Here is a 20,666-nt window from a genome sequence, read left to right on the forward strand (position 1 = left end):
CCAGCAGGTGTCGCTCCGACCCTTCAAATGATGCCAGGAAGGACACGACTTTGGCTTTATTTCAGCGCAGAGCGGTTTAATTTGCAAACAGATTCGAAATGAGCCGCGTCAACTAAACGTCTGTTTGGCTACGACCTGATATTTCAGATTCTGTGATAAAATCTGAAATAAAAAGCTAACGATCTGTCTCTTTCTTAAATAGAGAGGGGGTTATATTTTATTCAGTGAGACATCAGGGGTAACGGAAAAATTAACACTTGGAAGCGGAGTAGGCAAAAATCTAAGTAACATAATGCTCGTAGACTTTACCAAAACAGCTTTTCTTTTGAAGTTCCCCTGTCAGCTGCAGAGAAATGTATGGTGGGGGATAGGTTGGATATGTTTGGAACTATCTCAGTGGGAGGGATTCTTGCTGAAGGAAACCAAGGTAGTGTGCTGAGCTCAGTGACTAAACTTTCCAAGAGTGCAGAGAGAGGAAGGAGCGCATCTCTGTCTCGGGCACCTGATGAGCATCTTCCACTCTCCTGACACGACCGGACGCATGTTTAGACTTTGTTTCATAGGGATTTTGTAGCTGCTACATAAAAAAGAAAAGAAAAAAAAAACAGAAGAAGAAGTTTCCTAAATATTTGATGATATAAGCAGGGAGCAGTGTTACTCAACTCTTACTGGACTCACAGAGATGGCGCTTTCTTTTGGACGCAGGTGTTTGCTCTTGCTGTGTTTGACAGCTATCCAAAGCGGCCATGCCACCGTTCAGGTAGGATCAACTTACTCTAAGCATGTGCAGCAACCTGCCACCTCGGGTTCAGCAGAGTGTATGTCTGACAGTATCAAATCTCACAATGAGGTTTTCTAATTTGACTAAGATTGGGTATGGTTTGGGTATCGTCATGCTTCAGCCGAAATGTCAACCTATTGTCACACTGTAATCCCGTAGTCTACAATGAGCATTTGAGCATTTCATCCAGCCTCCATCCAGCATCAGCTGCCGTGAGAGGCATGTGTTTCATTTTAAGTTGTGACACTTTGGTGATTACAGTCTTGAGTTTCTACAAGAGAAATGACCTGATACTGCTTGAATCTATTAAAGAAAGAATGAAAAAATGTTGCACCTGGATAAGAATCCTCTCATGTCTTGTCAGCTGGTGGTATTTCCCCTTGGCCTGGCGCAGGTAAAATGAGCTCGGGGCTTTCTTACTACAGCACTTTTAATGTATTGAAGTCCACTGTTATTGTACAAAGCCCTCAGAATGTCAGGGGAGGAATTCAAAGTATGCCGCTCAGAGAAATTGTTCCAATGAGCATGTGATTAATAAACCTTCCTGGAGGGATTAGAGGCACTTTCTTTAAGGAACTGTAATCGTATGGACACCCCCCCTCCCACCACCACCCCCAAAGTAACTGCCTGTGGCACCAGTGCTATTTTGAGTCTACCCATTCAGGATTATCCAATGAGCATGTGCCTTCCTACAGCCATGCAAAATATACAGAGGAACAGTATTTTGGACTTAGGTTCCACTGACATCTGCCAGACAGCTTTTGTCCAGCTGTGCCTGCCTCTGGAATGGTGGTGGTGTGAGTTAAAAGAGGTGAGGGAGAGAAGAACAGAGGTAGGCCTCAAGAATCTCACATGAAAGTGTGTTGAAGTTTGAAGAAAAAAACTGGAAGACAGCAGCTGAGGTAAAATGGATTGTGGTGAGTTCCTGTCTCCTCAGGTAGAGTAAAACATCTCACCACCGTGCCTTTGATTTCAATGCAACCGTAACGACAGCATGCCCGCCAGTAATGTGGATTATTATTTTCAGTTAAACCATTCTCCACAGCTGCTCGTGAGTTCATGTCTTACATTTTACCTCAATTAAACAGAGGTAACCTTTCAGGCTTGCGCTCATTTTCTCCCTGGAAAGTCATTGTAATTTCAGATGTACTGCCAAGACTCCTTTTTATGGCTGCCAGTTTTGCTCATAGTCCCCGTGTTTTATTAACAGACGTGCATGGATAAGCACCAGGTGGTCGGTGTGCTGCGTCAGATGGAGAAGTTCTTGAAAGGCCAGGAGATTCGCTTTACAGAGGGCCTCAGGATCATGAAGTCAAAGCTGGCATCGCTTCAGAACTCTGTGTCCAAATTACCTCAAGCTGACCAGTCTGCTGGTGAGTTCTAACGAGACGTCAAACGCACCCAGCTGCCGAGTTATCATCACCGTGATAATCATTGTTTAAGGCCCATCTGCTTCAGATATTTTTACCTATCATTGTTGGAAAAGCAGGTGTTATTAGCTACAGTAAGTGCTCTGTTTGATGTCAGTGTCAGGAGCAACAGAAGATTGCAGAGTATTCCATTTTCAATATTTTAGGCTCTCAAGCTCATTTTGAGAACACCTTCGAATGAGTTTTTTTTTCTCAAAGAGTGACAACAGAGAGGCAGAACCATTCTGTTTTATTATAGAATAATAAATCCATCCAATAGTTCAAGGTCCTCTTGGTTATAGAACTGGGTACTTGACAGGGGATGTGGATTTGTGGAATTGTGTTGCTTGGCAGCAAACACTGAGACCAAGTTGTTAGTGATGGAGTTCACCAGTTCAGCCCATAGCTCTGTGGAGAATGTTATGCAAGACAGGGAGAGGCTAATATTTTGCATTTACAGCAATAAAGCCTCAATAAAAAAAAAAAAGGAAAAGATGCCAAGAAACTTTATCACAGCACCTGCTCAGATCGGGATCAAAACCTAGACTCGTCACGAAGAAAATGTGAGAGTTTCTGAACATGGACTGGACTGAGGTACTTATGTACAAATTTAAATTGTACTCTATTCTGGTCTTTTGTTTTTCCATTACACTTTTTTTCTACTTGACTAGAACTCAGAGGGAAATGATATATATTCTTTATTTTTCACTTTCATTTAGACATTATTTAATTTATTTAGCAGCTTTATTTGGTGCACAGAAATTCACCTAATTCCTTTCTGAGTGAAACAGTCAGTTAACTAATCAGTTAAACTCTGACTTGTGAAACGTTGTTGAAGAGAGTGGCATTATTATGCTGAAAAGAAGAATGTGAACACTTCCCCCATCAATGAGATGGGTTTGTAACGGGTTATTTCTTCCCTGTTTTTGATACATAAATGCGTTCAGAAAATGGCACAGTAGGACACAATTAGCTGTTAGAATCCTACAAATATGAGCTGGACATAACTGAGTTCTGGCCACGTAGGACTTGTTCTGAGATACTTCAATTGAACTGTTATCACTTGAGATAGAAAGAGCAGGAAAAATGTAATCATTTTCCAGTGTATTGTAATGTACGCGCATTAAACTTTCCACAGCACAACAAATTGAATCATTTTTGACAGCAGTGTTGACCCGTAACACTGGCCGGTCCTGTGCTGGTTGACTGTAAATGAGGCATTTGAACCGTCGTTTCCCATGAAGGCTCTGCACTACCCAGTGACACGTGTATATCCCCAGGCGAAGAATGCCAGAGGATGTCGGGAAGCTTATTCCACATGTGACCAGCCTTCCTCTCGTGCTCTCTTTCTTTCTCCCACAGCTCCCACCACCTGCCCCTCCCTGGAGGCCCCCGCTCACGGAACAAAGTTTGGCTCAAAGTACTTTGTTGGACACGAGGTCCATTTCACTTGTTCCCAGGGCTACCACCTTGTTGGTTCTTCTACGCGGGTTTGCCGGGAGAATGGCACCTGGACTGGTGTCAGTGCAATCTGTAAAGGTGAGCTATGGTGTGTTGAGATCGTCACATTGATTCCAGATTTGTCGTTTGTTAGTATTTCCAGATAAACACCACTTCAATTTTGACAAGGTCTGTGACCACTCTTTATATTGGATCATAAATACTATATCAGTCAGCTGAGGCGCGGTCACATACACAGTGACCGTTCCTCAGGAGAGCTTTAATGGCAGGCTAAGAGACTCATCAGCTCAGAAGCCAAGCTGAGCTCCACACGCACACAGATGACAGGCAAAGAAAAGAGCTATTCTGTAGAGTTTCTGGAGCTTCTCGACACACTGAATGAAGCCCTCGTTAAATTGGCATTAAATGTCTCTGACCACAGAAAAACACCTGTACTGCATTCCACTGTGGGGTGCCTTCCCCCTTCAGGTCTCTACTCCTCATTAACAAGAATGGTTGGGCTACTGTAAGTTAAGCCCCCCCCCCCTCTGCTCCTCATGTTTCTCTGGGTCTTTGACAACAGTCCTTGGACAGGGTTCGGTCCAGCCATTATACCCAAACTATGGTCTGATAGCACAGAAGTATGCTAAGCATGCAATTGATAGCCCCTTCAGCCTGCAGTGGTGGCAATCCTCCAAAAAATTCCAAGTGGCACTCTCAGTTGAACATGTGTGAAAGTTTATTGACGTTACTGGTTAAAACAACACGAGAGGCCTCGAGTCTGCACAGTATTATCTCTGTTCGTGTTTTCAAGCCCAGCGTAAGAGGGATAAATTTAGTCATGCTCACAAAGTAGTATTGACAGAGTAAAAAAACTTAAAGGTAAGAAGAGTTTAAAAATATCTATCAAAGTGTATTGAGCCTTTTCATGTCATGGTTCAGTGGAGGCCCCTGAAGAAGCCAAATGGAAATTAAAGGAAGTGGTTGTCATCTAGAATACTGTGGCTGGAGTGCTGGAGTTCAAAGAGCCGAAGCTGCTTTATAGTTTTGACATCTGCGCAGCTCTTATTGCCAACTGCAGAAACAGAGATCAAATTGTAGCTTTGCCACAGGAGAAGTGTCATCCTATCTACTCCTGACAATAATAAACTGAACATCAGTCGACTAACTAATAGACCTGTACTTTACGCTGTAGCAACGGAGATATGTCCAGTATATGTTCAGTAAGCATAATTTAATTCAATTCCATTCAGTAATTCTTTATTATTCCCCAAAGGGAAATTCTATTGTTAGAATATAAAGCATTATTAAAGAGCTTAAAGCTGAGAAGAGAGTTGTTGGAGTTGTTCCTGGAGCCACATCTTAGGGGGAAAAAATTATATTGCTGTCCTGATATTGCTGCTATGTCCTCATAAGGGGTCCAAGTTCATCCATTTTATCTGCCAGTGATCTCACACTTCCCATGATGATCGAGGGAAGAAATGCTTTAAACTTCCTCCTCCGTTTTCACCACCTTTTTTCCTGCTCTGCATCCTCAACATCTCCTCTACAAATCATCTGGATTTGGAGTCTTATTGCGGGCATTACTTTGGCTTTGTAAAGCCCAATGAGCTGCTCCCACATGCAAACAACTTTCCCGTTGCCATGGTCATGCATCGTAAAAGATGTCAAAAAGTGACAGAATTACTGCAGAATTTTTGCAGAAAGCAGCTCCACAGCATTAGAACCAGCATAGATAAACTGTTCAAATGAAACCGGTTCGCACATGTTTAGTTTGATGCTAAAACGCTTATAAACAAGTATAAATGACTTTTCCATGAAAGTGTAACAGCATTGCTGAGAAGATTTATAGGAAGATTAAGACTGCAAAGCGCTGAAAAGTAAAATATCTTTAGTCTTTATTTATATTTATACCTTCTTCAAAAAGCTAGAAAAATCAGAGAAACATTTAACTCAGAAAATGAAGATTGTTTGTTTTTTGTTTTTGCCCATAGTCACACTACCCGTCCTCAGTCTTAATCTCATTGCTCCTCTGCAGAGGCCTTTCATAATTCATCAAAGGTGTTGCTAACATGGCCGGATTTGATCATTTCCATATTAGAAGCTGCAGACATGACTTTTGTTTTCTGCAGATGGTCATCAGACTGTTTGAGCTGATGATGCATTCCATCTTTTATCTCTGTGCAGTGCATAAGTGTCTCTTGTCATCATGGACAAAAGGACTCTAAGAACCTGAAGATATCTATGGATGTACACATTAACCTTGAGTCTTGGTGAAAGATTATATGGGGAATGCTTAAAACAAGACCACAAAAGTAGCATTCAAATTTTTTTCCACTTACATTTCAGAAATATATCTCTCAAAAGGAAATAGCTCTGGTGTGACTGGCCAAATTTGCAGATGTTTCCTTTGAAAAATGAGTGCATGTGGTTTTGACTGGAAATTACTAGAAGCTTGTGAAGACGTTACAGATGTCTTAACTTGTCAACCACAGTGAAGGTAATTCTCTTTCACATCTACAGATATAGGTGAGTGCACAAGCAATCCCTGCCAAAATGGAGGTACCTGTGTGGAAGGTGTGAACCAGTACAAATGCACCTGCCCCCAAAACTGGAGTGGCTCTCACTGCCAGCACCAAACCCAGACAGGTCAGTGCCACAGAGGTGACGTCTGTGTTGCTTGGTTTATTCGTATGTGCTTGTCACTCAAATCCAGCTATCTTATTGTGTTCCCTAATGCAGCACCACCTGAGTGGAGCGTTATGAATGATCCGGCATTCAGCCGGAGACCTCGCTGCGCCCAAGTGAACCATGCCCAACACTGCAGCTGCGACGCAGGCTTTCACATGAGTGGCACTTCTGACAACAGTATCTGTCAGGGTGAGCTGTAATGATGTGTTAACTTATTTGATCCCTGTGGGGAAATTCTCCTGCTACAAGTCATAGGAAAGCGAGGTCAGTTACAGAGCAGCTCCCTCGGGCTTCTTGTTTCCCATAAATCTTTTTCTTCCCTGGCGATTTCAAAGTTAAGCGAATATGTAGAACCAGCGTCTGACAAACAAAATAATCCTCCTGAGAGGTCACAAGCTGATTAGCATCCATGTAGGTCACAGTTAATTTTTTTAAAAGTTTTATTTGCTTGAGAAATGAAGTTAGACTTCTCCTAGATTAGCTCAAAACATGCCAATTCACAAGATCCTCAAAAAGGTACAGCCTAACTTCTGAGGAAACAAAGGGGCTGTTTCTGTTTAATATAGTTGTCCGTTTTCAATCGCAGTAAGTTGTTTCTCTGTTTTGTAACAGATGTAAATGAGTGTGAAGTATACCGGCTGGACCAAGGGGGGAAACTGTGTATCCACGAGTGTGTGAATGTGCCAGGCTCATACCACTGCTCTTGCCCCAGCGGTTACAAGTTGCTTCCAGATGGGCGGAGCTGTGAAGGTGAGTGACAAGGTGCAACAGAGGACAAAGGCGCATTCACAGGGCCTTGGCTGCGGATCTGGCTGGGTATGCATTTCTAAAGAGAAATACCTGTGTTTTCGTAAGACGAGGAGCCATAAGAAGAAGAGATTTTGGTTCCAGCAGAGGTGTCTGTCTCCCTGAAACCTCTCTACTTCATCTGTTTTCACCCGTTGAGCTTAAGGTGCTTGACTTTGGTTCATATGACCTCACCTTTTTTACCCGCACAAGGGATCTTTAGGACACGAGGCATTTGTGGGAGACTAAACTGAAAAAACAAATAAAGAGAAAAGCACCCCCTGCTCAGACTGTGGTAGCTAGGAAGCACAGAGTCAGTCTGGCAAGTTCCTCTCCCCGCTTCTCAGTCTTATACGCTGCTGCTGTTTTGTCTTCCAGATGTGGATGAATGTTTAAGCCAGAAGCACAACTGTAGCCGAGGGACAACTTGTATAAACACGGGGGGAGGCTTTCAGTGTGTCAACCCGGAGTGTCCCCGCTCTCATGGCAACATCAGCTATGTCAAGACATCTCCCTTGTAAGTGGAAACACGTCAGTGGGATTTATTTTAATGAACATTTGTGTTTTCTGGCATGAATAAATTCTGTGTTAGCAACAATTAATTAATCTTTCCTGAATGAGCAGTTACACGTTAAAAAAGACAGAAGTGAGATGTGAAAGGGAAGGAGAACCAAAGGACACAATTCACATCCATTGGATGGCAGCCACAGCCCTATTCCATCACTCAAAGGAGCTTCAACTTTAATTATGCATAACTTTAAAGTCTTAGCATAGTTGAAAGGGGCTGAGCGCTATAAAAATTCATCGCCCTGCAGTCGTTGTGAAGTGGAAAATTTGCTACTGACCGTTCTTTTACAGAGTGTACATTGTTATTTTAGCTGTAAAGTTGGGTCTTTAGACATAGGGGTTGAGTTTGATATATGAAGGATGTGAGTATCCTAATGTGAGGCAACAATTCTCTCCTTGTAGCTTTGTCTTGTTTGAAAGGACTTGTTGTGTTTTAGATTGTAACATCTGCTCATATAACCATAACTGTATTAAAAGGAAACTATATTTCTGCAGTTTATATGATCTTAGCACTGTTTTAATGCTAAATTAAACTGTTCCGGAGTCATGCAGTAGTATAGGCACATAAGCAACACGATGGCTTAGAAGATTTGGAAGTGTGTAACATGAGACACTTAGCTCACTTATCCTTTTTTCTTTCTGTATTTCAGAAAACGGGAAGGAAAATGGATAGTGTTATTTATTTTTTCCAGTGTAGTGCTTCTGTTTTCAATAGGAATTTGCCGAAGTACAATCGCTCGTCTTTCAAACTGGCTTCAAGCGTAGTAAAGCTGTGCGAGCCTCGCATGCAGTATGAGGAGCAGCAGCATTCTGTTGCTTTGTTGGTTCTTGGCCACACAATAATAAGGTGGTGCCCAGTAACACACTTCACCTACATTTAAGTTGCCAAGCTCTGTAGGAACTTCCATACTTTTGGAGCCAGCCCCATGAGGCTGTTCCGAGGAGCTTTTACCACTTCTGTTTTGGTTTTTAGTTTTCATCTGACATAAGTGTTGACTGTTGCCGTGTTGCCATCGTGTCTAACTGTTTCAAGTGCAGTGTCATCAGAACTGACTGAAATTATGATAAGTGATCAAATTATGTGTGACAGGTTAAATGCATGCCGAGTGGAACTCATTAGATGATGTAATTGTTTTCCATCAAACCGTGTAGTAGTGTAGTTTATGTGTTCTGAGACATTCCTTAATTGTTGTTTTCCAGCCATCAGCAAGCCGACTCATTGAAGAGCATTAAACAAAGCTCTGTCCGCTGCTACTGAACCATAAATGCGGTGAAGTCCAGTTCCAATACCCGCAATATATTTGGGAAAATACTTGAAAGAGTATTTTCAGGGAATAGAGTAAGACAGTAGCTGGGTCCCAGTTCTAGCCAACGTTAACTACATTTTGGGCTATGAAAAAAAAGTACCCATGCAGATTTTAGTGTGCATATGAAATCCAGTTGATTTTTTAACTGCTTGAAGATCTGTATGGGTCAAAATGTTTATCACCTTGTACTATATTGCTCTCTGTGTCATACGTGCTGCCTTTCTGTCCTGCAGTCAGTGTGAGAGAAACCCCTGCCCCATGGACAGCCGCTCCTGCCACCTGGCTCCCAAGACCGTGTCCTTCCACTACCTGTCCCTGCCCTCCAACCTGCAGACCCCTGCCACGCTTTTCCGCATGGCGACCGCTGCCGCCCCTGGCCGCACCGGGCCAGACAGTCTGCGCTTCGGCATAGCAGGCGGAAACTCCCGAGGCATCTTCGTCATGCAGCGCTCAGACAGACAGACTGGCGAGCTGATACTGGTGCAGCAGCTGCGCGGGCCTCAGGAGATCAGCGTGGATGTGGACATGTCTGAGTACACCGACCGCACCTTTCAGGCCAAGCATGTGGCAAGGGTCCACGTTCTGGTCTCACCCTACAACTTCTGAGGGCAAGCTGGGAGAGCGGGAGAACTGTAGACTGAAACCCGAAGAGGAACAAGGAAGAGCTCACAATAGGCACGAATTCCCTGAAACTGTCTCTTCATACCCTTTCAGAAATTAGCTGTGCGGTCACAGGCAAACATATCATAAAATGAGAAAGTTGCTTACCATAGATGCTTATTTAAATGGTGTCAGAATGGCCTCTAAATTATGATATGTGGCTCAGAGTGCTCATTAAATCTAACTAAACACATAGCATCTGTACAGCTCAGGGTTCGGGCCGGGCTGGGATGCAGCGCCCTGACTGAATGATACATCCCTTTGATCACATTAGTGCTCCTGTGGCTCTAATTTATCGGAAATGTTGTTGGGTTTTTTTTTTCTTTTTCATTTTTTAACAGTATAACATACTCTGTGCAACAATATCTTTGATCATATACTGTATATGAGTTTTTTGTACAAGCTTGCTTCATTTAAGTCATTATGTTAAGGGAGTTTTTGAAACAGTAGCTGCACTACTGCACCTGGTCTATTCTCCTCTATATCTCATATTATGTATCTTACCCAGAAATAGTCCCAGTATATTCAAAATCATCGCTGATTTGGCAAACTTGCCATCGTGCTTCACAATTTATCTGGAGTTTTAATTGTCTCAACGTTACTGAAATAAAGTCAGTCCAACATTTCAGTATTTGTTAAAACTACCTTTCTTGATGCTAAACAGCAGGCTGTTAAATGTTCTCGTGGCGGTGCTTGTTTTCCTTCAACGACCAACGGGAGCGAATTTGAATGACTGAAATGCAAACCCATGGGAATCTGATAAATGAAGGTCCTGGATGGCTACAAAAGGTTTTCTCAATGAAAGGCTGTAGAAGAAGGAATGCGTGTGCAATAATGTATCCCCTGAAGCAAAAGTTCATGCTGCGATACAAGTCAAAGTATTTCCCAAGTCTTGGAAACAAAAGGGGTGTCGAAGTATTTTTTCATTTGAGACAAATGGAGGGAAGACCAAACGTACATAAATACATCTCAGTGTTTGTTAAAGGGAAAAAGAGGCTAATGCTCACCACATGTGTTCTCTAAACGTGCTTCACTGGGTCTTCCACTCATGTCTCCATCCAGGGGTTTACGTTGTGATAAAAGGGGCCAGAGGCCTGCTTTCAGACAGGAGCGAATGGTGAGAATAAAAAAAAAAAAACACATGCCCCGTCGTTACACTCTGTTCTCAAAATGACTCCGTGCCTCAGTGGTAGCGATAACCCCACCGGGAGCCTGCACATAGCTATGTTTTAATCTCCTACTTGGGCTGTTTCAAGTTCTCATGCCACATTCTTTCCCAGGTGGAAATACATATCGTTGGGGACGAGTAGAGAGAGCTGAGCTCTTATTATGGTGGTAGTTTTATAATAACGGGTAAGCAAACATACAGTAAAAACAAAAGACATCCTGAGCACAGAGTGCTGTTCACACTTGTTTTAGTTAATACAGAAACAAGGCCACCTCAGTGACGGTAGTAGTGTAAAAGGGGTTTGCAAAGTAAGTGGAACACATGATGACGCATATGAATTATTTTAGATACGCAGTAAACAATATCCTGTATTACTGTAGCACAAAACCACAAACTGAACATGTTCAAAGTGATGCAACCGTTTCACAACTAGTCTTTTTTTGTTTGTTTCAGTGCAATACTGAATATAACAGATCGGGAAACATTCTCCTGAATTCAAATAGCATTTAATTTGAGTGCACTGTACACACTTTCTGAGGAGGAAGAGAAGAAAACCCCCAAAGGTGCAAAAAAATGTTCTTGTCACCTGTGAGGGGGAAAAAAAAATAAAGGAATCGTCTAAACACTTCTGACTCGTAGAATTATGAAATAACAAGAATCAGTCTAAATCCATCTGTGCAAATAATCCGAGGTCAATTGCAGGTGTCTACAGTATTATATAACAGAGCGACTGTTTGCCACCATAAGCACAAATATTTCCAGGTTTCCAACACACACACACACCCAACAGGAACATTATAATCCTATTTAGGTGATCGGCTTCTGCTAACCACATAACCCGTAAAATGTGTTCTGATGTGGGATTGCCAAGACAAACAGACAAAAATTACAAGTTCTGCTGTGACATTTATTCAAAACAACACACACAAGGATGATGGTGTACCAACTCCATACACATACTGACGAAAGCAGGCCAACCACTTAAAAAAAAAACATAAAATAATATACATATATATATATATATATCTATATATGTTGAAAACAGTATGATTAAGACTTAACTGAAAGAACATAGAGTTTCATTAAGGTGTTTCTGAAAGCAAAAGAAAAAAAAAAAAGATTTAATCATAAAGAAAGAAAACATTGCCAAAAGGGAAAAAAAAAACTGTGCAGTCCGCAGATGGAAGCAAACTCTGTAAACACACTTCAAGTAAACATGGGTAAAAACAAGCATTAACTTAAGTACACTTGGAGAAATACTAATAAATAACAAAGTCACCCTGTCTCAACACACATACAGCATATTGCTCCTTATTTCAGAAGACACAAGACCTGCTCACCCGCAGCCATACAGCAAATTCCAAACATGACAGTAAAACCCCTAATTTTACACTACTGAACTATCCCAGTTACCGTAAACTTCAATTTATACAAATGCTCTGTCCCACTCCCTTTCTCACAGATTCGCTAAACGTTCAGGACGGCGGGCTTCGATCGGAGACACGAAAGACACTTTCCTTCATATTGTTCTCGACAACTGAAGGGTCGGAGGCCTCACACGGGGAATGACGTGCAAGAACGGCTTTGATCTCCAAAGTGCATACGAGCAGATCAGCTATTCAGAGTTACAGTGTTTCAGTTTGCAAAGTTGCCATTTTAATTAGAGTTCAATTTCTGGTAAAAAAAAAAAAAAAAGAAAGGAAAACCCTGTGTGCTTCTGACACTCACAGTCACGTAGAAAAACATTACCCCACCTACTGAAAAACTTCTCTTTAATTCTATATTCATAAATGTGTGTCTATAAAGAAAGATCCTGACTGAAGCTAACTCTGTGGGAAAATGCTCTGACTTGCGACTGCAAGAATAACTTTAATAAATAGTTTTCAGTTGAGGAAAAACAAAAAAAGGGCTTTTAGCCCATCGATGACTCAAAATATACTCAAGAAGACGTTTAATGTACATTAGAGAGTAATTCTTTTTTTTTTTAGGCATGAAGAAGCTGAATTCGTATAGACACAACAGAAATAAATACACAACTTGATATAAAAAGGAAACACTGTCTTTGGAAAGATCAAAACTGGTCGAATGAGGAAAATTTATGAACCTGTTGATCAGTGAAAAGTCTCTCTGGTAGAATACTTTAAAAAAACAAAAAACAAAAGAAGGAAATCAGCAGAGGCTCCCATGAAAACATCAACCGCGTCACCCTGTGAAGCAGCATCAGCTGAAAAATTAAATGGCACTCCAGAACCATTTGCCAGGAAATCCCAGAGAAAAACCCCTGCTTCAGAGTCGGGAGCAGCTGCTATGTTCTCCCTCCGTGTCAGCAGATGGCTGGAAACGCTTCTGCCTCACTCAAGCTTTGACATCTCATACTTGGTCGTCATGATTTCCTGGGAAATAACATCCAAATGTTAATTATGCATTTTATCTCAGGCAGAACTCCTCCAAGAGCCAAACGTGATTGCCCACTATTGTTCAGACTGGAGAATGCACAATTTACCATTGGCTGAGCTTTATCTTCTGTAGTGGCTGTTTGTTTTAAATGCATTAAAGATGCAATTTGCTATGTACAGTATATTCATCACACAATTAGAGGAAGGACAGTTCTTTCAAATGTGGAGCCCCCTTTGTCAGGGGCTCAAATCTCACTGGATAATTGACTAAAAGCTATTTCATGGACAGGTCCCGGTCTATTCATTCATTATTCCCTCAATCTGGCAGGAAAATAAAGGCTGTTTCTGTGATTCCACAACATACTTTCATTAACTCTCCATGCAAATCAAAGCTAAACTAATTCACAGAGACAGAGGGAACATCTGCAGTGGCCATTCAACAGCTCTCATTCTGTGAAAATTTGAAAGAAGAAAAGAAAAAGAAATGTACTGGTGAGCTGTAGATAAGACAGTGGGAGATGATTACAGAATTCTTTCCAGGACAAAGAGGAAAAAAAAAAAAACAACCAGCAAAGTGAGAACACTCTGTAGACTTAAAAAGTCCGGAGTATTCACAAGGCTCGAACAGCTGCCTGCTGAAGCCCCTTCACAGCAAAAGAGATGTCCTCGTTAAGCTAGTTCCTACAGGCCAAATGGAAGAAACTCTCTCCACATCAGTACACACAGCAAGCCGGCTTCCCGGAATCAGCGGAGAGAAAAACATTTTAGCGATCGAATTCCAGGTCACAGGCAGCAGATGATTAGTAGGAACAAATTAACAGATGACTTGAGCCAAAGGCTTTGGTGGCTCAGATTCTGCCAAACAAAGCAAAGCTGATTGGACAGGTGCTTCACAGGCCAGATGGACAATGGCCCAAAACACGCTGCGACAGCGACCCAGGAGTTTTTAAAGGTAAAGAAGCAGACTTCTCTGCAACGCCATCGGCTCCAATCGTATGCCTTAAAAACACGAGGAACTCACATGGGTTCTTGAGGGGACTGTATTCTTTCTCACTGTTATGATGTTTTACTCCCTCTACTCATATGTGGACTAACATGTCTTTGGTCAAAGAAAGAAAACATTAACTGTCAATCCTGCTTTGTGCAATGCATTTTTTTTTTTACCTCATCGGAGTCAAGCAGGACTGGAAGAGCTCTGAGGTGAAGAAAGGATAAAGAGAAACTCTGTTACTATCACACACGGCTTCTATGATTACACCAGGATGCTTGGATCATTCTGTGTATTACAACGATGCTTACACGTCTGTAAGAGAACTAGGAATGTTGTCCTCCACCCATTTCAAGTCTTCATCCTAGACAAGCAGGGAGAAAATAGTCAGAGTAAATGCTGCCATCTACTGAAAGGAGCAATGTGGACAGAGAAGCTGAGTTACTCTTATTGGATCTGACTAATATTCATCAAATATAAGAAACAAACAAACACAGAATGTTGCTCTTACTGGGTTTGTTTCTGCAGGCTTCGCTGTACCATTTGTCTCACTTTTAGTTGCTCTCAATTTCATTCCCTCGGCTGAGAATCAGAAAAAAAAGAAAAAAAAAGAAATGAATTCAATTAAAAGAACATAACAGTCCGTTTACGGTACTTTGAATAGTGTTCCCTTTATGTTGCTGTACCCAGGTTAGCAGAGGCGATGAACTCCTCAATCTCCTCGTCGTCAGAATCATCAATCAGAGGTGTGAACGCATACCTGCAGACGTAGAAAATACATCTTTGATTCCGCATCTTAGCCGAGTTCGTGGCACTGGATCGAAGGGTCCGCTCGCACAACTTGCCTTTGGTTGTTTGCAGACGGCCGCCATAAAAACATGATGACGAGCAGAATGACGGAGAACAAGAACCTCCAGAAAGCATCTTCGACCCACAGCTCAATCCAATCCTTCGCCGAAAGAAATAAAAAGATGTCGCAGATTCTATCGTCTAACTTCCTTCGATCACTTAGCACAATACAAGTGAGGAATACGCAAAGACATACTCACAGACTGGCAATCTGCTAATCGGAACTTTTTTGTCGTCCAACCCAGGAATATTATAGAAGCTGAAAAAGAATAGGAACAGGATAGCATGGAAGCACATAGAGCATAAGCTAAATCATACACAAGATGCATTATATACCGTCACCCTCCAACTGTAGTTGTAGTACTTACCAATAACGGCAAATATTAATGTATTTGTGAAGTGCCTGTAGAGAGACAACTTCACAGGGTTTCTCCTCAGCTTTAAGGTCTTGATGGTTTGTGCGAGGCTGACAAAGATGTTAGCGGCAGTCAAGGGAAGCAAACAGCGGGCATTACACAGAAACCACACTCAATCCTATTTTTAGAACAGGTCCCTATGACTTCTACATGTGAGCTTTAAAAGTGATCAATGCATTCGCTGCAATTAGAGAAATGTGTAGAGATTTAAGGAGATAATTAAGTTTTAGGAAAGGTCTTTAACGGTACAGATTCTACACCGTAAGCACATTCGACAAATGAAAACATCTTTTCCCCCTTTTTCTTCCCCTTAAAGTTTCACACGTGAAGTTACAACTTCAGAGAAAGAATGAACCCTTGACCAAATTCTCCATCCGATATTATCCCCACCAAAGAGGCACCCACATGTATAGTTTCTGTGAAGATGACAACCAGTAAAGTCTGGGACACAAATCAGCATTTTATGCTGATAAAGACAGAGAATGTTACTCTCATTGGTTTCTCTTAGTACAAAAAAAAATAATGTAATGCAGGAAAAACAGAAGAATGGAAGATTTTAAGACCAGTTCAAAAATCAAGAAAGAGCACAAATTTTAGTACCCTTAACTTGCGCTTAAACTAACAATTATCTGGCAAAAGGAGAAAGACGGCTACTGATCGCCATCTCCTGTATTTTTAAGGGTAGAAGATGAGGAACAGAAGGGAACCACTCAGGGAAAGGTTGTAGGCGCACAAAAGGATATCCACCAGCATAAAGAAGAATCAAGCAGAGCCAAGGGAATGTTGGCCAGCAGGGCCAAATCAGAGTCCTTCGCCTGGACAGGGAAACAGAGCAGGACCACAGTACACCAAGAGAGGAGAAACATTTGGGGTGGGGGGGTGAATCACAAAGAGGAGTCTGAGATTAAAGAATATATATATATATATACACACAGGTATGATCACCAGGTGGGAAAACAAACAACTAATGAGTACGCTGGAAGGATATGAACCAGATGGCGCAGGATTCAAACACAGCCAGAACAATTGCTGTAATGAGAGCTGGACCATTGTCTTGACCCTTGATTTTTGATCCCACAACAAGTAAAAAAAAATACACAATGTCAAATCTAAGACAATCCAGCAAAAAAAAAAAAAAAAAAGAAAGATCTTTGAAATCGCTAAATCAAGCAGGTGTGAAAACAATGAGTCAGCTTGTCGGTCATCTAACATTGACCGATTAGAACTTCTCCAACTTGAGAACTTGTTTGTTTTCCTCTGCTTCAAACTGAATAATTACACACAGATTTTTTTTAGTTTGGTTCGATTTAAATCCACTTGAAAAGCAACACGATGCTTTAAGCAACCTCAACTTCTGACAGTAATATCGTAATATGATACGCATTTCGTTCACAAGTCAAAAGACTAATCACAAGTAAAACATTACTCACGCCTGTGATCCTCAGGACACCCTCAATGCTGGCAAAGGCAGAGTAGAGGATACCAAGCCCCACCACTCTGTGCATCACAGATCCCAATCGAGGCCTAAAAAGTAAAGACGAATCAAGAAGATTAATGCTTGATTTGTTTGAAATAATGCTTTTCTTTCTTTAAATGAGCAAATAAAACTTGTGTATGTACAGACAGAAGCTACATACTTCACTATGCCATAGCCCAGACTGACAATGATGACGAGTAATCGAGCCAAAGTCCTTTTGAGGGCAGAGACCAACTCAGCAAAGATCAACAAGCCTTGAGCTAAAGTGGAAAAATTATTTACATTTTTTTTTTTTTTTTTTAAAGTATACATTCAAAAAGTAAACAGATTTTTGTGACCACCTAAAAATACTCACAAGCAGAGCCGTTGGCATTGGTGTTTTCATATTCGGCACAGAAGACCGCCTTCTCCACCATCCCAAGGAATATGACGCCTGCTATCCAGAACTGGATCCTCAGAAGATCTTTCCAATAGCAGGCTGCCCAGATAAACCACAGCAGGGCGTACAGGATGTACACTACACACATAACCATGTAGAACTACAAACAGACATTGAGGGATTAGTCCATAAACAAATCACATATGGAAGCAGTTGTTATTCGTTAACTGAAGACCAATTTCCCAAAAAGTAGTCTATCCAAAAGCCAATTTCTTTTTTCTTTTTCTAGTCAGAGTTCGGACTGAGGTTTGGAATCTGTCCCCAGTACATCAGTCCAATACTGTAAATCTCAAACAGATTTAGTTTTCAATACATACAGCTGCACATGTTCCCCTAAAAGCAGTAAAAACACATTCACAACATTAAAAGAGAGTAAATAACTTTGCTTATCTTAAAAAAACGTGCATCCTGGTTTTCACTTTGAGACTTGCCTCTTACCTAAACAACCTTACCTAGCAACAGCCCTCCCCTCCCCCATCAGGGGAGACGTGGACTATGCTAAAACTGCTAAGAAGGGACTTGGACAAATGACAAAGGCGTTTTCCTTGATACCAATCAGATGGGATCTGAGGGCGTCTGGAAGCCCTTTCCACACAGAACCATTGAACGACCCAAAGGGTCTAAAGTAACTATTACTAATGTTCCAGAACCAGCCAGTTCAAGACACCACCAGATGTTCTTTGTCCCTGATTTGTCTGACTGATCAGAGCATCAGCAGCAGCGTGACTCCTTGACAAGCGAATGTAAAGTTGTGGCTTATCGGCTAAATCTCATAACTCTGTATCATACTGTAAATAACTAGCTCATAATGAACTTACACAAACCTTTCAGTAGGGCCGGGACATAATTGTACAAAGATAATATTAATACAGATATTACCAATAGATGTTTTTGACAGAAGTAAAAAAAAAAAAAAAAGATTCGTTAAGTCATTTACTTACAATCATGAGAGGCCAATCTGTGACTGAAATGTAGCCGTGGCTGCCTCTCATCAAAACATTAACTGGAAATGAAAAAAAATCCTGCCATCAGGAAAATGAAGCAAGACAGTGTTTTCACACACATTGAGATTCTGTTTGTGGTACAAACAAGTGGTGAAAAACATGTTAGTCCTACTAACATGTGGACTTGGAAATCAAAAGTCATTTCAATTCAAGTCAATTCGTTAAAAAAGAAACTTTATACATCTCACCTGTTAAGTTCCAGTTGACCTCCTCTTTGCTGGACACGATCTTAACAACCAGCAGGTAGGGCCCATCCCTCCATGTGGTGGCTATCACGTCGTCTCTCACGCTCACACTGCCGTTCTTCGCGGTGCTGCTGCGGTCATACTCCTCAGAGATCCATTTAATGTGATTTTCATCCTGCAGTACGACGAGGGAGCAACAAGCTAAACAAACACTCGATCAACAGAAGACGCAAAACACAGACAGGGTATTCGTTTTTTAATAAAAAGCATTCATGTTTTCTTACTAGATCGTCACTCTGGACAGGCAGACGGTCTGGGTGCGGTTCTGCCTTGGCTTTCTGAAAAACGCATACAGGGGTCAAGGATATTGCTGATGATATAAAGGTCACAATATCAAAATGTGTTGATTATGCTGAAAAGAGTGCCATGACAAACCCACTCTGAGCATTGGAAAGGAGCGCAGTCCACTGTTACATGTTATTGGACTGTGCCTGTGTTCGATGTATTCTCCCCTTCCTATAGGATTTGGATCCAGGCTCTCCCCCCGACTCAGAGGTGTCCTCTCGTACATTTCCTACAGACGGTCACAATCCAACAATTGAAAACCTCATCTAGTTGAACAACTGACTGACAGATAGGCTGACATGAAGCATTTGTACTTACGTCAATATTTTTGAATTCATTGTGACAGGGGTAATATTTTAAAAGCCAGTTGATAGTGAGGTCCACCTCTTCGGGACATTCAAAAAATACAACTAAAGGATGAGGACAAAAAAATTTATATTTAGTTTTTAATCAAAGATACAAACAGGGCAACACTTTTAGGATAGATCATGAGCAAAATGTCTCACCTTTCATTTCAATATCAGTGTCTTTAAACATAACTTTCCTTAATAGCAGTGGTCTGGATGTCTGTAAAACAATAAACAAGGTTTATGAGCTACAATGCCATCAGGGATTTGTCTTTCATTAGTAATTGCTTTGGTTTTGTTGGTTGGGTACTGACTGTATGTAAGATGAGGAAAAGACCTCATCAGTAAGATGAACTATAAACTTTACTGTTGCCCACACTACTCAAAACAACACTAAACCGTGAGTGTGGTTCAATGTTTGCCACTTGTGCAGATTGGACCCTGCCTTTACACAAAACTGCAACCAGATAAGAGACCAGAAGGAAACTGAAGCCTCCCAGCGGCTAAATTATTGATCAATGATTTCCACTTGTCCTTAAATGCTGGTGTACAAGAGGGAGACTCGACTTTACAAGTACGACTGAAGATATTCAGTGTGTTATTATGTATATCGACACAATGTGTGGCAGGTCGAAACACCAGGGTTTCTCACAGGAACTAGCAAAAGAGGAAACTCTTTTTAGTACTGGTCAACTTAAATTGAAGCTGGTAGTTAGCCGTCAGCTAATCTTAAGGTGCACATTAGCCATTCAACATAATGCTAACAGCTAATTAGCTAAATGACCCCCGCTTCTTTGCGACGTACATTTGAACAATGTTAACGAGAGCAAGCTGTGAATAAGATGCCATCTCTGCAGGACAAGATACCCTGACTGTCACCACACACTCAGCTGTTTGCGAGCTACCATAACAAGACTGTTGTAGCTAGCATTAGCTAAGACTGCTGCAGTTTTCTGGAGTGTTTCCAGCTGATACTCACATTAACAAGTGTAATATGCCAAACCCCGGTCTCTGGCGAGGCAACAATTTCATTAACAGAACTGAGTAAAACTACAAAAATAACCAGCCATGGACAGAAAACTCCTCTGGTCTGGCAGCTCCACGTCCGCATCCTGATTACAGCTGCCATGTTTGTTACGGTTTTCAACACTCCCCTGCAGGACGCGCCCTGAACGCATCAGCCAGAAATGTGAGCTTCCGACTTGTCACCTGCGTTACAGGTAACTTCATCTTTTTTTTTTTTAATGCGATAATAGTAATAATAATGACTGGAGAAACATTTGCAGATGACAGGAACAAACAACACACCCGTTCCGTTTATAAAAAAATAATCGTTTCTTCCATACTTTCTAATACACAACATTTGGACATTTAAGGTTAATTCTGAGGTCAACAGTAAGAGGAATGTGTA

The 20,666-nt window shown here is 41.5% G+C and overlaps 2 protein-coding genes across 2 annotated transcripts; one reads left to right on the forward strand and one right to left on the reverse strand.

The window, feature by feature from the left end:
* Positions 1-378: 378 nt before the first annotated feature.
* On the forward strand, positions 379-10,267 carry LOC140313185 (fibulin-7). The gene is made up of 8 exons (XM_072391199.1): positions 379-760; positions 1,992-2,154; positions 3,553-3,729; positions 6,154-6,279; positions 6,373-6,510; positions 6,934-7,071; positions 7,486-7,624; positions 9,215-10,267. The coding sequence occupies exons 1-8, from the start codon at positions 683-685 to the stop codon at positions 9,585-9,587; spliced, it is 1,332 nt and encodes a 443-aa protein (XP_072247300.1). The 5' UTR covers positions 379-682; the 3' UTR covers positions 9,588-10,267.
* A 1,428-nt stretch (positions 10,268-11,695) lies between these two features.
* On the reverse strand, positions 11,696-20,433 carry tmem87b (transmembrane protein 87B). The gene is given in 20 exon segments (XM_072391200.1): positions 11,696-13,202; positions 14,370-14,400; positions 14,505-14,557; positions 14,705-14,775; positions 14,880-14,953; positions 15,039-15,142; positions 15,243-15,301; positions 15,411-15,519; positions 16,202-16,273; positions 16,889-16,982; positions 17,096-17,195; positions 17,291-17,474; positions 18,316-18,377; positions 18,567-18,738; positions 18,848-18,901; positions 19,003-19,137; positions 19,227-19,318; positions 19,415-19,475; positions 20,235-20,396; positions 20,398-20,433. Coding segments are annotated over 20 exon segments (1,767 nt in total). The 3' UTR covers positions 11,696-13,160.
* Between the last annotated feature and the right edge of the window lie 233 nt (positions 20,434-20,666).

The sequence above is a fragment of the Leuresthes tenuis genome, unplaced genomic scaffold, assembly GCF_036924035.1.
Source record: "Leuresthes tenuis unplaced genomic scaffold, fLeuTen1.0.hap1 SCAF_8, whole genome shotgun sequence".
NCBI lineage: Eukaryota > Metazoa > Chordata > Actinopteri > Atheriniformes > Atherinopsidae > Leuresthes > Leuresthes tenuis.